Source organism: Passer domesticus, chromosome 5 (genome assembly GCF_036417665.1).
Source record: "Passer domesticus isolate bPasDom1 chromosome 5, bPasDom1.hap1, whole genome shotgun sequence".
Classification (NCBI taxonomy): domain Eukaryota; kingdom Metazoa; phylum Chordata; class Aves; order Passeriformes; family Passeridae; genus Passer; species Passer domesticus.
Window position 1 is genome coordinate 53,147,598 of NC_087478.1, and position 17,623 is coordinate 53,165,220.

A 17,623-nucleotide genomic window follows, 5' to 3' on the forward strand; every position below is an offset into this window, starting at 1 on the left:
GAAAAGGCTGGGAAGAATTGGGGTTATTCAGCCTGGAGAAGAGAAGGTTTTGGGGTGACCTCCTTGTGGCCTTGCAGTGCCTGAAGGGAACCCACAGGAAAGATGGAGAGAGACTCTTGACAAGGCCTGGAGTGACAGGACAAGGGGCAATGGCTCTGACAGAGAGCAGGTTTAGATTGGATATTGGGAAGGAATTGTTCCCTGTGAGGGTGGTGATGCCTCAGGTTTCTAAGAGCAGCTGTGGCTGCCCTGTTCCTGGCAGTGTTCCAGGCCAGGCTGGATGAGGCTCTGAGCCATCTCGTGTAGATACCCAGAAGAGAAGTGTCCACTGAGTGTGTCTCAAACACTGATACTGGCTACAGAGCCAACCAAGGATTGTTGGTAGACACAGGCAAGGGTTGTTGGTACCAGCATGCCAGGAGGAAGAACAAAATGTGACTGGTGAAGGGGGACATGCGGTAGTAGTGAAGCACTTTTCTGGGGCAAATATCTTGGTCAAGTCCACAGAGGAGCAACCAAAAAACTGCAGGAATGAGGCCAAGAAGTGGGCATGGACTGTAGGGGTGATCAAGACCACCCAAGACCCCTGAAAGCTCCTGGCCCATTTCCAGAAAGGTCTGAAAGGATGGATGGCTCAAGATAACTTATCTGTATGGAAAGCAAGAAACTTATCTTCAGGGGAGAAACCCATCCCTAAAAGGGAAACCCCCAGCATGCCTAGGTAGCACACCTCAGGATCCTGGGCATCCCATCATCCCATCAGGGATCAACACTGGAATTAGGGCTGCTCATCTGTTTATCTCTCTCTTATTAATCTTCTTTTCTCTCTTCCCTTTCATCTCATTATTTTATCCAAAGCCCACTGCCATGTTCTTTTATAGTAGGTTAGGGATTACACACCAATTTCCATGCCAAGTATGTAATTAATAATTAATTTTTTCTGATTGTTTGCAAGACGCTGTGACTTTTGCCATTCCTTATGACCAAAAACATTTACACATCACAGTGGAAGATGTCCCTGCCCATGGCAGAGGGATTGGAACGAGATGTAAGGACTCTTCCAACCCAGATTATTCCAAGATTCAATGATTTAAATGATAGTTTATCACATACCTTTTGAATGCATTAGGAAAACCTCACTATTAGGATAAAAAAGTAGTTTGGAGGTCTCACTGTGTTTCTATTCTCACATGCAACAGAGAATAGTGAGGGTTGTGTGTGCTGTGGTGAAAATGTCACAGGTACAGAAAATTAACACTACCTGTATCTGTCAAGGAATTCTGGTGAAGTGCCATGTAGGCCCCATTCTATTGCTCATGAGGATTTATTAATTTAAAATGGTTTTTGTTCTCTTCATGACTATCAGATTAATAAAAAATGTTAATAATCCATTATTTTGGATGGGGCTGATATGCAAGGGTTCTAATTATAGTAAAGAGGGATGATATAACCACTGCTGTAGGAATGTCTTGTCTTGTGGGAGATATCAATCCAAATTCCAGCTCTGAATGAATTCATAACTTGGTGGGAATGAGGACATGCATGATACTTTTCTCTCTTGTGAGCTGCTCACTTGAAAAGCCTGGTAAATTTTTGTCATCTTACTTAATTTATGCTCTAATTTGGGAGAGAAAAATATATTTTGCAAGGGCACATTGAAAGGTTATTGATTAGGGAAGCTGGGCCAGATCTGACAGCCTAGTCCAAAAGGTGTGTGGAGCTGAATCATCTTGATGGCTTTGTTTGCGAATGTGACCAAACATTTTGGTGATTTTCTCTTAATCATAATCGTGTTTGTGTGTTTGTTTGCTTTTGAATTTTTCAGGAACATCCCAGACCAGAGTATGAAACCAAACTGCTGCAGAAAAAGCTGAAAAATAAAAACATCACAACAGAAAGTTCAAATGAGGTGAGATGCAACTTACTCTTTTCATTTATGTGGGATTTGTGTTTTGTTATGTTGTGGTTATATTTTTGTCTGTCTCTCAGAGGTTGCAAAAGGCCCTTTTTGGTGCTCTTAATTATCCTTTTGAGTTGGTAGGTGGTGGTGTGGTGAAATGCAGGCCTGCAGTGGCATTCCAGAGCTTTGAGGTCATGTCTTTCAAAGTAAAGCAATTTGCATGGAAATGGGGTTGACAGGTGGTTCAGAATCTAATCTGTAGAGTAGTGCCTGATTCCCAAGATAATCACCACAGAATTCTTATCCTCATCCCTCATCCCTCAGAATGTCCGTACTTTCTGCACAATGGAGAAAGCAGCTTTTATTATGGGAATTTCATTTGTAAAAGTAACCTTGGTGTTTAGACTCTTTAGTGCTGCTGCAGTTACACAGCTGTGAAGTTTTAATGGCATTTCCAGGACAAATGGAAAAATAGGTGGTAGATAATTTTCAGACTGAACAGGGCTCAGGATTTTTATGTCTATTACAAACTTTTTTGAACAAGCCTTTTTTATCAATCTCCTCTTGTAAATTGTTGACTCAGGCCTGTATTCTAAACATTCAGAAATTCTGTAGTCTTGGTCCATTAGGCTTGGTTAACCATTGCTCATTCCCTGCATTCCATGTCTGCCAGCAAAGTCAAAATATTCCAATACCATGATCATCTTCCAAGGGAAAAAAACCCCAGTTTAATTTGCTTACAGGTTGACAATCAGTATCCAAAGTGGAGAATTTTCAAGTTTTCAGGTATGGTCCAACAAATTTAGCTTGTGGAAGAACTTCATTTTCCCTTTCTTCTGCTGACCACCATTGTAAAGTGTTTCCAGCGAATTTTTCATTTCAGTGAGTCTGCCTGTCACCTGTAGTGCCCGATCAAATGCCACAGAAAATAATGGAAGGATTCTCAATTATTTTAGTGGGCTTTTGATCTTGTCCAATAAGCAGAGACTCACAGAGTGAGTCTCTGTGGGGTCTTATACATTGTACAGCTCCCTTGGGCTTCCAAGTGAGGAATCAAGGACTGTAAAAGTCCAATAAAATAGTTGCTCTTCAGCTTTTGTTTTTTTGGCTTAAAGTAAATGGGAACTGGAAACAAGTCAGCCATTGATACTGTAGAATATTATTATTATCTTGCTTATCTGAGATACAGAAATAATTATAGATTAGATATTAATTTAAGGTAAAACAAAAATAAACAGAAAAAGCCCCAAACAAAAATTCCCCAAAACACCAACCAAAAGAGAAAGCCCCACACCAAAACCCAAAAAAACAACCCAAGAAGAAATGTCAAGTGAATAGGTGGAAAACAAGGAATGATGTAAAGATCCTGCACTACAAATCTAGGAAAAGCTCCTTTCAGACATCAAGAATGAAAAGGCTAACATGGTATATTTTTTGTCAAATTGCTTTCTGTGCCAATGTGGATGGAAAAAATACTGAATTTCTGAATTAGTGTTTCCCAAATTACTGAAATATATTCCAAGCAACTGAGCAGTTTTCCATCAGTGAACATTCTGTCTTACTAATTCTGTCCAGCAAACAACACATTAGTCTGGGTTTGGAAGAAGTGTTGCTCACACATTTGTACATCAGTGTCTTATGAAATTATGAGATCAATAGATGTTGATGTGAGAACTGCAGAAGAGGAAAAAACTAAACATAACAGTTCAATTAAACAGTCCTAACTGTGGAAATACACCATTACATTTTGCTTTGGAAGACCCTGAAAAATTAAACATTAAAAGTGATGAGTATTTAAGATTGCAATAATTATTTAGAAATGTCAACCTTTTCCTTTTGCAAGACCATTAGCTCAGGAGATTTTGTATGGCAGGTTAATATTAAGGCACAGGTTTCTGTGAGGTCTCTGGCTCAGTATTTCTGCCTTACAGAATGAATGCCAGGGTACAGAACTTTGTCATATTACTAGGGGAGATCTAGTGGCTGGACTGGCATCAAGTAGAGACGTCTCTGTACTTAAAGATTCAATCCTCCTAGTTTTTGGTTTTGTGTGAATACACACAGATGTCTGTGAGGTCTCTATCTCTTCTTGTTTTGGTTGACAGTCTAATGTCATGGCATAAGTCTTTGTGAAGATTTCTCCTGAATATTTTTAGCTAACTAGTATAAATTAAAGGCATATCTTTTTTAGTATGGCTGGTCAACAACTGTAGTATTGCATTAATATCAAAGGATTTGCTCTGGCACTACTGCCTAAAACTTCTCATTACTTATTTAACATCAAGTCAGAAGTCCCCAGTTCAGCAGCTGTGGCTTGTTGGGATAGAAATGATGCCAAAGGGTAACTATTGTGAGCATACTGGTCTAGAGCTTACTTAAAGGCATATATTTCTATGAAATTACTGGCTTGTTTCCAGTATGTTAATTCCTCTGTTCCAGTGAGGAAGTGACTGATTTTATGGCATGAAGCAGCTTTTATGTGCAAAGCTCTGTGTACAGTGCATTTTTTTCCCTTGCCTTACTCCAACAAGGAGTCCCTGTGAAGCTAATTGGGTTTTTTTTTCAATGAAGGGACAGGGGTTTGGTTAGGGACTGCTTTTTTGATTGCAGGAGAAAGGTGACACCACTTACATCCTCTCTTAAATGATAACTTGGGAATACACGTTCAGAGGAAACCAGCACACAGTTTTCCCTCTCTGCTGTTCAAGTCATTAACTTTAATGAGTGTGGAAGATGCCCAGCACCTGTCAGGGCCAGTAAACATATGAGTCACTCTACCCAGGCAGCAAATTCCAAATCAGCCTGATGAGCCTGGCAAGACAAAGCATGACACATCTAATTTATTACTTGCCCAGTGGGGTTTGTGTTCTAGAATACAGCCCTCACACCACTTGGGTGTGCTTCTGCTACTGGAATAAGGAAAGAAAAAAATTTCACCCTCCACCACCCTGTTCAGGTTGTTTGAATAAATATTTTATTGGTTATTTGGAGAGTGAGAAAGAAACTACAAGGGCTCAGAGAGCTTCACAAAAGATTGGTGAACAATAACACTAACTTCTATTATTTCAGGAGAGAATTCATTTACAGCTAAAGGAGTTGAAACATTTGTGTTCGATGCCTCAGGTTAAGTAGAAAATAGATAAACAGGCAATCTTTATGAATTATGACATTGATTTTAGAAAATGACAAGTTCTAAGGGACTGATTTGGGAAATCTGGAATGACCTGTCTTATAGTCAGTACTACTGTTTAATTCTTTATGGTCACATGCTATTTACAAGGACAAGTAGCGACAGCATAACGGGATGACTTCAAACTGAAAGAGAGCAAGTTTAGGTTAAATATTAGGATGAAATTATTCCCTGTGAGGGTGGTGAGGCCCTGGCACAGGTTGCCTGGAGAAGTTGTGGCTGCCCCATCCCTGGAAGTGTTCCAGACCAGGTTGGATGGGGCTTGGAGAAAGCTGGGCTAGTCGAAGGTGTCCCTGCCCATGGTAGGGGCTGGAACTGACTGATCTTCAAAGTCCCTTCCAATTCAACCCATTCTATGATTCTCTGATATAAAGGCTTGCAATGTATAGCTCCTTTATTCATGTACATCAAAAGGCATTTTTGTCCTTGCAGCAGAGATGAAGGATTACACACATATATGAATCCATGTGTCTGATAATACATTCATGCAAACACAGCAGATGCAAGCTTTGTAATGAAGCAATTAATGGTATCTTTTGTTCTTCTTAAATGAACTATAACACAGAAGATGTGCATAGAAACCTTTAATGAATAGGGTTAATTTACTGCATGTGGTGAAAAAAAAAACAAACTGAAAATGTGGTGGATATTTGCAATCTTCTGAGAAGTTGTTCTCTCTCTGCAGTAGTGGAATCCTCGATGGAATTACACAGAGGTCAGGAAATGAAAATTGCTCTTGTGCCTGAAAACATGCAGAGGGGGCTAGATCCAAATCTCACTGGAACTGATGGAAAGCCTTCCAGTCATTTTTGTGAGAGATGGATCAGGCCCTGATTCCTTTTCATTAAATGTCCAGCTGATCTGGCAAACATGATCCAACATAATGTATATATGTGTGTATGTGTATGTGTTCTTATCTTTCTTATTTGGCAGGAAAGTGAATAACTAATTCTACATATTTCTCAAGGAAAATTTTCTTTATAGGAAAATAAGGGCTTGTCTTTTGGCTTGTGTCCTGACTTGGAGCAAAACCTAGGAGTAATAGATTCTGGCATTCTGTCTTTCCTTTAATTCATTTTAAATATGATACTAGCAGAATCAATTATTCAAATAGTTAATTCAGCTGGTAATTGAAACAAAGAAGAAATATTTCTTTCTGAACCATCATTTCAGTTAACAACTGAATTAAAGCAAACTGTTTTGGAGAGGAGGGTCTCTGGTGTAAAGAATGATACAGATAAATGTGAAGTAGAATTCTACATTGCTAATACTTTATATATATATTTTTAACATTTCAACATTGCAAAACACGAAATAAAAATTCTTGCTAGCAGTTGATTACCAATCTTCCATAAGCAAATCTCCCACAAGGACTAAAAACCCTTTCAGATACTGGAGCCCAATTCTTCAATAAGCAAGTCCTTGATAAGGTTAACTAAAGAAAAAATTCTCTTATTATTGTAAATATTAGCTGAAACTCTGTAGAAGAAACGAAGATAATTGGTCATAAATACCAATTTGAACAATCAGAATTATAAAAAAACTTTAAATATACCCAGAGTTCTTTACGCCTAGTATTTTAGCATTTATTGAACCATATAATTATTATGATAAACCCATCAATTTGATACAGTATTTCTTAAACTGGCCATTGTCTTTCTGGCCTCTTTCATGTCTTTACTTTGAGAAATATCTTTATATACATATGGGATAGTAAGATGAGTATGTAATAAATGACTTTTTTTTTCTTTTTCAACTTATTTGTTGCATCATTAACTTTTGAAAATAAAAAATTACTGAATGAAAAGAATGGCTGGCTGAAGATGAATGAGGACACCTATGATTATAATCTTACACAGAGATTTCATCCTCTTTTTTGTACTTGTAGTTTTTATAATTCTGGTTTTTTTAATGCTTATTTGACTTTTAGGCTATGGAAGTTTCATACCAGAGTATTCATAAACAGAATTTATGTCTTCAAAGAAGTGTTGACATGGTCTTTCAATGTGTTATTTAGATGTGGGGGTTCTTCAATTTTAGAGTACATGGCACGTGTTCAAACTTCAGTGTTGCTGTCTTAGAATTTGGTTAGCTTTGTATGGAGTAGTATAAAAAATACAGGTAGAAATGTCCCACTTGCTCCGTGTTCCTCTGAAAATCTATGGTGGGATTTCCTCTTGTATCATACAGATGAACCCAAGGTATGGCCACAGTCCGATACTCCTGTGTCTACAATTATATTCCAGCCAAACATCAGTAGGAAATAGCTCTTCATACACTCTCAATATGAAGTAATAAAATCCTTAAAAGTGTACTATAGTAGAACATTCCAAGTTGGGAAGGGTTTCAGGATTTTATGTAGTCCAAATAACTACTGTCAAAAAGTGTGATCTCAAACTGTGTTACTCAGGATATTACCCAGTCAGGTTATGGAAATCTCCAACGATGGAGATGGTAACATCTTTCTGGACATGCCCTGGCTGTCCTCATTGTGTGAAAACTTCTCATTATATACAGCCTGAACCTCTCTGCTTTCAGTTTAAGCCCATTGCCTGTTGCACTTCCAGAATTAACCACGGTGAAGAGCCTGGCCCTGTCTTTTGATGAGCTCCCTAACTGTGCTGAGCAAGCCTTGTTACTCAATTCTCTTCCTTGGACATGTTCTCTGCCCTTGACTTACATAAGTAGTGCCATTAATGTTTTCTACTGGAAGGCCCAAAACCAATATTTTAGATACAGGCTAATGAGTGCTGAAAAGCTGAGGTAATCACTTCCCTGGACGCACACATTGACAGAGCCCACATGCTGTTGGACTTCACTGCCAGGGCACACTCCTGGCTCTTGCTCATCTTGTTTTCTGCAGACACCAAAGAGTCTTTTCTCTAGAGTCAGTTCTTCTCCAAGGAGTTTTCTGCTTCAAAGGCATTTGCTCTTGATGAAGTTCAGGAGGTTAGTAGAGACCTGTTCCTTCAGTCAGTCCAGTTCTCTCTGGATGGCAGCTGCATGCTTAAGAAAACTGACCATCTCTTGACCCACCCCTGCCTGAAGTCATCGTCCAGGAGCAAGCATTCCATCACCTTCTCCTGGTCCCTTCTGTAAAGCAGGGTGGTTCTAGGATGACCACAGCAGTACTCCATCTGTTACAGGTTTCCGGGCACACTTACTGCCTAACACCCTCTGAGCAAACCATGGAAATCACCTTTTGCTGAAGTCAAGGCAAATGGCACGGACAAGTCTCCTCTTGCCCACAGGTCCAGTCATTTTCCTCACAGAAAGAGCCAGGTTGATGCAGGAAATGATTCACCCTTGGTAAATCCAGAATGACTCTTCACAAATACCGATTTCTTGTGATGTGTTTAGAATGGGTTTCTTCACTTCCAAGAGACCAAAGTGAGACTTATTATGATTCTATAAATATTATTATTCCTTAATTCCTTAATTATTCTTTTGTCCTGTCTGTGAGGATGGATACAAGATTGCTCTTTCTTCTGTTGTCAAGGCCCTTCCCTCATCTTGGTGTCCTTACCAAGATGACAGAGATCAACTTGCAATAACATCAGCCTGTTCATCTATCTTCCAATCATTTTCTCTAAATTTATAAGTAAATGAAATCACTGCTTGTCTTTCCCAAAGGAGTAACTTTTTTTTGTTTGTTTGTTTTTGTTTTGTGTGGGGTTTTTTTTGTGGTTTTTTTTTTTTTTGCCTCGACAGCTGAAATGTGTTAAATTAGGAATACTGGATACTTTTTAATTCAACTGTTGGAGGCTGAACAGTGCAGATGAGAGCAAGGATTTTAAGAAAATGCTGTTATATACTTGTGAGATTCTGCTAAAAAAATATAAACAAAAATAGTGGTCTTTGTTGGAAGAGTGTTTTGAACCTAGAAACAAGAGGAGGCAGGGCTGCTGTTTACTGCTCTAATTTGTGTAACTTATTAAGATTTTGGCTGAAGGAAGCATTCTCTCTAGGGCGGTAGTATAGCTTGCATTGTTTAATCATTGAACTTTGACCCAAGCATGTGATTAAATCATGTGATTAAAGCACAGGCTTCGGCGTCCTAGATACGGATACAATTAAATGATTTTTCTGAATTGTGGCCTAACATTCTTATTGACAGCATTCAAGATAATGCAGGTCTCTTTCCTATTAAGCAACGTGGAAAGACTAATTTCTATGGGTTCCATTTATCAGTATTTGAAATTAGAGGGGAGTTCTGCCTGAGTAAGTAATAAAGTCCTGAAGTCTGCACTTACTGTCTTGCATTGTCAAAGACTATAATAACAGGTTGGAGGGCCACAGCAAATTTTCTGTCTGAGACTGAAAAATAAATCTCCAGAAGTCTGCTGGATTTTTATTTAATGTACTAGAAAAACCAGTAAGAAAAAAAACTAGAGTATTCTCCCTGTCCTGGCAGCTGGTGACAAACCCCTGTATCTTGGAGTATATTTTTTACCTTCTGTTGAGCACATTTATAGGGTAAATTTCATGCTATTTATCTCCTACAGAAGCCCAGATTTGGGACAAAATTTACAGAAATTGGGTGTGGAAACAACAGTCAATTAAGTTAGTTGCCAAGAATTTTTTATTTGATGCATACTGAAATCCTGTCTGCAATTTTAAAGAAATAAACTGCATTTACATTCAGTTCCTTTGGGTGTCCATCCCACGAAGATTGAAATTCCACAAACTCCAAACTCAAATAGCTAAGGAACTCAGTTTGAACTGCTCATTTTTTGATTGAAAAACACTTGCCTGCTAATCTGCTGATTTTTGTGTTTCACATGATTTAGGGATACAATGGTATTGTTTTTAGAAGTCCCTTCACACTGGTATTTCATGTAGTAAATAAACTTGACACCAAGGTGATCAGAGAGGTGGAGCAGCTCTGCTGGGAGGAAGGGCTGGGAGAGAGATTGTTCAGCCTGGAGAAGAGAAGGCTTTGGGGTGACCTCACTGGGGCCTTCCAGTGCCTGAAGGGAACCCACAGGACCGATGGAGAGAGACTCTTGACAAGGGTCTGGAGTGACAGGACAAGGAGGAATGACTTCACGCTGGTGGACAGCAGGTTTAGATTGGCTATCAGGAAGGAATTCTTCCCTGTGAGGGTGGTGAGGCCTTGGCACAGTTTTCCCAGAGCAGCTGTGGCTGCCCCATTCCTGGCAGTGTTCCCGGCCAGGTTGGATGGGGCTCTGAGCCAGCTGGGCTAGTGGAAGGTGTCTGTGCCCATGGCAGAGAGCTGGAATTAGGTTGAGATTTAAGGTCCCTTCCAACTCAAACCATCTTGTAATTCTATGACTGTAATTTTCCCAGATATTTTGTGGAGTCTCCATTTCTAGAGATGAGTAAAGCCTGTCTGGGCAGAGGCCTGTTCTCAGTAACCCTGCTCTAAGCAGGATAGAGAACTAAGATGATCTCCAGAGGTCCCTTCCAACTCCAATTGTGCAATTCTGTGAAATGCAGGAAAGAAATTATTCAAACAAGGGCAGACAAATTGGTTTGACCACAATAAGCATATTTTGAAAGAAAATATAATTTGAGCCTTACTAGAAGTACTTGAGCAATGGGACAAAATGTAACTTTGAGTTTACTAAAGGCAGATTAATAACCATGCCATCTAAACTTGTGTGTTTGATTAATAATATAATGGGTTCCCTATGGAAGAGAAATGTTGTATACTTCAGTAAACCAAGTGTTTATTCCACAGGGGGAATAGAATGTATTTAGTAAGTTATTAATCAATATCTTTCACTGTGACTGACTAGAAAAATGTGTGTAAGAATTTTCATTTCAAAGGTAAAGAGAAGAATCTGATTTTCAAGTTGCTGATTTGGCAATGCCACTACAGTGCCTTCTACCCACCGCTGTTCAGTGCCCATCCTTCTCTGCTGACCTTGATGTCATGATTTTCCATCATCCACTTTTTTTCAAAATTTTAAAAAAGATTTTACAGCGTTGGGAATATCTTTCTTGAAGAAATATAATATAGAGAGTCTGGGAAAATTTGTAGATGATTGTTCATTTTGTGTGGGTCTAAAGCTTTAGAATGTAGATAAGTTCTGTTCTTGAAAATTTTTTTCTCAATTATATTACTAAATATATCAAAATATAACAAAATATATTTGTTTCTTGGATATTGCTCCCCCAGGCTTGTTCAGTTATGGAAACAAATGCATCATGGCTGGGTTCTGCCATTTTGTTATTCAGGATTTAGAAGACTGCCATATTAAAAAGTAAAATTTCTACCTACTTTCATTTATTCCAATATATAATTAGTCCCTTTTCCCTCTATGTGTTAAACCAGAGAATAACCCAGACCTTAAGGACAATTTTTTGCTGGTTAGTTTCTCCTCATGGAAAGGAAAGGTTCAGAGATACAAAAACTGAATCAGAAAAAATAAGGTCAAGCAAAAATTTAACTAGCTTTTTAACAGTCTGAAGAAGAAAGAAAGCAGACAATTTTTTCCAGAATGGCTAAGATTGGACAGCAAAGTGTACATCTAAAGCATAACTTAAAATTTATGTTTTGATTTTTTTTTTAAAGCTTGTTTTCCTAGGTTTGTACAACATGATAAGAGATGGACTAAATGGACTGACATGGAAGCTGGAGCATTGTCAGCCTAATAAAATGCTGAGTTAGAAGCAGGGTCAAAATCTAAGGACAGGAAAACATATAATGAGAGAATAAAAACAATGGCAGGTTTTGAGGAAAAGATCAATAATGAATTGTTTACAGAATTTAGGAAACATAAGGCCACAAGCAATGCAGACTGAACTGTTCAAAACCTATAGCTGTGTAAATGAAGAGTGAAGAAGTGAAGAAAATTTGCTGTGGCTGCTCCATCCCTGGAAGTGTTGAAGACCAGGCTGGATGGACTCTGAGCAATCTGGTCTGGTGGAAGCAGACTGGTCCCTGCCCATGGCTGGGGGTTGGAACCAGATAGTCTTCAAGGTCCCTTCCAACCCAAAACATTCCATGATTATAGGATTCTGCTATCACTCTCTTGAGTCTTTATGTCTGAGTTTTGGGGCACTCATTGTAGGAAAACAAAGATAATGGGATGTGGTATTTGAATGCATTTGATTTGCATGTTCAATTGTGTTGCCTGCAGTGCTAGTTGGACTGATGAGATGAGTCACTTCCATTTGGGTAAATATTTTGGTTTATGAAAGCAGCCTTTATGACATCCTGGAAGAAATCTTAGACAGAAAGACCTCAGGTGGTCAAATTTTTAGTGGTACACAGCTGTTCTAACTTATATTGCCTTCAAGGTATGCCCAAAAATATATGAGGCATGAGCAGCAATGTTCACATTCATGCTTCCTAGATGTTCAGTGGAGCAATAAGGACTGGGAGAAGCTCCTGACTGTCGGCAAAGAGAATTATCATCCTTCATATAATACCTAATGGTAAGATCAGTTTGAATGGGAAATTTGTCAGTCAGCTGCATTCAGAAGGGCTTGGAAGGGAAAATGACCATATTGAGGTTTGGACACTGTTTTAAATCCCTGCGTGGCTTTTGGTGAGAGGAAGTAGGCATTTCAAGCAAGCAAAATCAAATCCAGCCAGAAAAATGAAACTGCAACAAGGAACACTGGCAACGCTACACTGAAAATATGGAGACTCCCAAGTTTACAGCAAGCAGGTTTCTCTACTTTTCCCATTTTGTTCCTGGGGCTTTGTTCAGAGCCATTCTGCAGGAGCTCAAGTTAAATGTGAAACAGCCCTCAGGAATGGCCCAGTGCATTAATTTAGCAGTGAAACTCATGAAGGACTATTCTATATTTCAGCTGAAAAATAATTGGGGTCCATACCACATACCACAGTATTTCCCTGCCAAGCCAGAAAAGTGTGTTGGCTACAATTCTATTAGGAAGAGAAACTTGGAGTCACAACCAGATGACACTGTGCTGATGCTGGTGGAAAACAGGTATTCAGCACAGGTGGCTTAAGAGGTGGCACGTTCCTCCTGTGGTCTCAGAGAGTCCCTGTTTGGCCTGCTTTTAGGGAGGGATGCTGCTCACTGATTCACAGGCTTGAGGTGCAACACCAATTACAGGTATCAGGAATGCAGAGCAGGGGATAAATTGAATTAAATTCATTTTAATTTTATATATTGCTATGCTTTTGAAAGAAGTTAAGTATATTTTCACAAGGTGAACAAAGGCTGAGGCTTAGGTGTTGCTTCACAAGTACAGACAGAATCAGGAAAGACATAGTCTAATGCTTTTAAAAACAGAAAGGATACAGAAATAATGTTATACCAGGTACCTAGTGCATACTGGCTTCTTTGTTACAACATGACAATATTATATAAAGCTGATAAAGTGGGAAAATAATTGTATCAACCACTTACTGTCTGTAATAAATCAGTAGCTAGTAATACTAATTTTAATCTAAAATTATTCAAGCTGCAGAATTTACATTTTTATTTAACTTAGCTTTATTTTTTGGATTGTTGCTATCATTCACCAGGTTATCCTTTTTTTGCTTACCTGCTAAGGCAAAAGTACCTCTGGTTCTTTTGTGTCCCTCTTTCTCTAAGCCTCAAACAAGAATTTCATACACTGAGGTGTCTACAATTGACAATAAGAGAATTCTAATTTGCTATGTCAGTTGTAGGAAATCTTTTACAAACCTTTTAAAGCAACAAGTTGATAAAGTCATATAGCTGTGAGTTGTTTCAACTAAAATTATATTGAATAGTAGGCTAGAGTTCCTTCAGACTATAGCTGAGGTTTTTAATTTTAGTAACAATACTGAGAAGTTAAGGAAAGTTATTTTCAAAACTAACAAATCTGATGTGATTGAGGTCTAAATGCAGGCAAGGCTTCAGTTTTCTTGAAGTTCCACTTATAAAAAAGCACTGAAAATGCTCATATTAAAGGATTTAATATGTATTAATGAATTAGATCACTGAGCTCATATAGTGATAATTTCCTTTAAGGAGGATTTTAGAAGCAATCAGAATGCTAAAATGCAGTGGATCAAAAACGATTGTTCAGGAAAAAAACTATTCCTTGGGAGAAAGAATGAGAGCAGGAGTAAGCAATAAATGTTATAAGTCCAGTTTGAACTAAATTTTGCAAAGGAAATTTTTTAAAAAGTAAAAAAAAAAAAAACAAACAACCCCCCCCCCAAAAAACAACAAAAAAAAACCCCAAAACCAAAAAACAACACAAAACAAAAAAAGAGAAACAAACAAAAAAACCAAAAAACAAAAACCAAACCAAAGAATCACAAAGAAACTGTAGATGCACATACAGATACAAAGAGAACAAAAAAGGAATGGAGAAATGGAATGGAGAAGTGTGGGCACTGTTCAATAGGATGGCTTTAAAAGGTAATCTAGTTATGGTATTAAAATTAATCAGAGCTGTAGGATGATATAGATTAGGCAGGATCTCTTGAAACCTTCCAGTCCAGTCCACTCCCCTGATCAAAGCAAAGCCAGCTTGGGAACAGTTTGCTTAAGGCCTTGTTCACTCACATTTTTACAGTTCCCAGGGATGGAGATTCCCAGTCTTTCTGAAGAATATGCTGTAATGCTGGCCTGACCTCATTGTGAGGAGTTTCTGTGATCTCTGAAACCTAAATTTTCCCTGTTGCAACTTGTGTCTGTTGCTCTCAACTCATCACTCTGCACTTCCAAGAGGGTTCTGGCTCTGTCTTCCCTGCACCCTCCTTCTAGACAGTTTTCTGCAGCAGTTGTATCTTCAGTCTCTGTTTTTTTAAGGTCGAACAAGTTAATTTCTTTAAGCTTTTCCTTCTAGGTAGAGCTATATCCCCATAACTAACCACCCTGGTGACTTTATGCTTAACTTTTCCCTGGATATAAATGTCTTTCTTCTACTTTTAAAGGTCTTTAGAGCAGTCTCTGAAGAGCACAATACAGTCCTCAAATCCAGACTACTGATGAATGTTTTCAACTGTATTTGTCTGAGTATCAGCCTTTGGAGGACAGCAAGCTGTCATCCCAAGCAGGGTTGTTGTGCTCTGAAATGTGCCATATACATCTGACAGAAATATGCTGGTAATGTTTAATGTATATTTCTGTGGTTGACACAGTTAAAAGGTCTTGCATGGAAAGAAGCAGTTGAAACAGAGACCAGCAATAAAAAAATTAGTTGACCCTATAACAACACAAAATGCAAGATGACAAGGAAGCATAGTATGTATTTTTACTGTTTAGTATCATAGAGGAAAATTCAAAACAGGCAGAAATACATTTACCACTTGAGGGAAGTACTGTACCAGCAAATGTGTTAAGAAAGATTCTACTTTTAGAAACTGGAGTATCATAATATTGCCATGGTTTTTACAACCTGACTAATAACATGATTGAAAATTGCTCAAAAGTTCTTAAGCCAATTAGCATTATCTTTTCATTATTAAATTAGCCACAGCTTGTAGATTTAATTGCCCCATTTTCATTTCTAGGGCTTGTACTTTATATTGACAGGCAGCAATGCATGCACTAAGTTTTATGTCGTGAGGAGGAAAGTGTTTTATAGGGAATGTAAAAAGCTCTTATGGAATGGAGAGGTATTCCTTTACTGGGTTGTATATCATCAGGGTTTTAATAAATTTGATTAAGGACCTGACTATGCAATTCCTTTTTCCAGAGCTCTTACTGATATCAGAGGGAGAGCTACAAATGGAAAGCTTGCAAGACTAAGTCCTGGCATGAGAGAGCATTAAGGAAAGTTTTATCCTGAAAAGCAGACTTGTAGCATCTTTATTTATCACAGTAAGATAAAAGTAGATAATTATAAAGAGTTTTCAACATCTTCACCCCATCATTATCCACATATTAGAAGTTACAGGCTTTGTCTTAATTATTTGATGGAAATTACTTTGTGGCCAAAGTCCATCAAAGTGGAGGGTTGTTGGTTTATTTCACCTGATTTAGAGACAGGCTGTTAGAGATGGTGACTATGCAGCTGGCAGAATCTTTGGAGATTTTGATAAAAAAAGAAAGATTATGAACAAAGGATGTTAAAACATGAAGTTTTTCATAAGCTTTTGCATGTATATGATTTTACCACCAGTACTAATCTGACTAACTGGTGCCAGTTACAGCAATAAAATTAACAGGATATAGAAGAAATAAGATCTGTGAGTCATAAGGATTGTGTCAAGCCTTGAGAGCTTTGTGTAATTTACTGAGACAGTTTATTTTTGAAGAGGAAACTGGCACAATCAATATGCATTTGATTTCAAGTGTATTGATTCCAGATTTTCCTTTAAAAGTTAGTTAAGTAAGCTTTTTACTCAATAGCCTTCCTTTATAGTACTGTTTATGAGAATGTGGAGCTTCTCAGAAGAAGAAGGGTAGAAATAGTTCTCCTTATTAATATTGTATGTCTATATTTTAAAAGATTTTATGTGAAAAGTAAATTGGCAGTGAATTATCTTGAAATGCATAATTAGTTTTTTCTGTGCATGAACATTAATGAACGAGTTGGTGAGGATCATCTTCCATTTAGATCACAGTAGTGAGCACTAAAAGAAGACAATGAATGTCTGATATCATTAGCCTTGTTTTCCATTTTTGTTCTGAAATCTCCTTTAGGTGATTGTACACTTGGGAAGGTTAGGCAGTGTCAATACAAGGGTTTGTTGCATTGATGTTTTCTCACTGAGCTGCTGCACATTCCAGGCTTAAAAACTATGTCAGGGCCTCAGAAATGTGAAGCAATCTTGATTTATACTGCATTTTAAGTCTGACTTAGACTGAATACTGTATTTAGTATTCAGTAAAGATGAATATGCAGCTTTGCAGGATAGAAAATATTTCTGATGGGTGTTTATTATTTTCTGAAACATCCAATGTATCTTCTTTGTATCTCAATGCAGAAAAAATGGCATATCTTTGTGGGCTCCTAGGAATCTGGCTTGCACATTTCTATGCTGCAAAAGTCTATTTTGTCTCCCAATAACAACACAAGTGAAAATTTTCTTCTTAACTCTGCTCTTCCAGTAGCTGAAGGGTACCCACAAGAATGATAGAGAGAGAATATTCACAAGGGCCTGGAGTGACATGAAAAGGGGTAATGGCTTCACTCTGACAGAGAGCAAGTTTAGATTGGATATTGGGAAGAAGTTCTTCACTGTGAGGGTGGTGAGGCACTGGAATAGGTTGCCCAGAGAAGTTGTGGCATGTGTAGGTTGCTGTTGGCGCTGCTGTATTTGAAGTCTTCTCAGATGTGCCTATCTTTTAAAAATCCTCTTTATTTTTCCCATGTATCCTGTGGCTTCCATTATCAATATTAATGATACCTGGGGGGATTTAAGCAGTGCTGATCTTCCCCTTGTTATTGGAGACAGAGACAGACGTAATTCTTGTTAGGGCTGAAGAAACTTGTTCATCTTGTTAAGTCTGAAGCTCTGCATGAACTTGTAAATTGTGATGGTGACCTGCAAGAGTTGCTCCATGACTCTGCTGCTAAGATTTGACCAGCACACCCTTCCTTAATCAGATTTTCTTTAGGAAGAGGTAATTACTTTTTCTGTGTTATTCTGCAGCCAGCAA

At 38.2% G+C, this 17,623-nt stretch overlaps 1 protein-coding gene across 5 annotated transcripts in view; it reads left to right on the forward strand.

Moving 5' to 3' along the window:
- The window catches only part of ANO2 (anoctamin 2), a 149,625-nt gene that overhangs the window by 74,144 nt on the left and 57,858 nt on the right, over positions 1 to 17,623 (forward strand). For all 5 annotated transcript variants that reach the window (XM_064420517.1, XM_064420516.1, XM_064420518.1 and 2 more), the window contains one exon: positions 1,826 to 1,909. In XM_064420517.1, the coding sequence (XP_064276587.1) occupies positions 1,826 to 1,909 (84 nt within the window). The remainder of the gene's footprint in view (positions 1 to 1,825; positions 1,910 to 17,623) is intronic.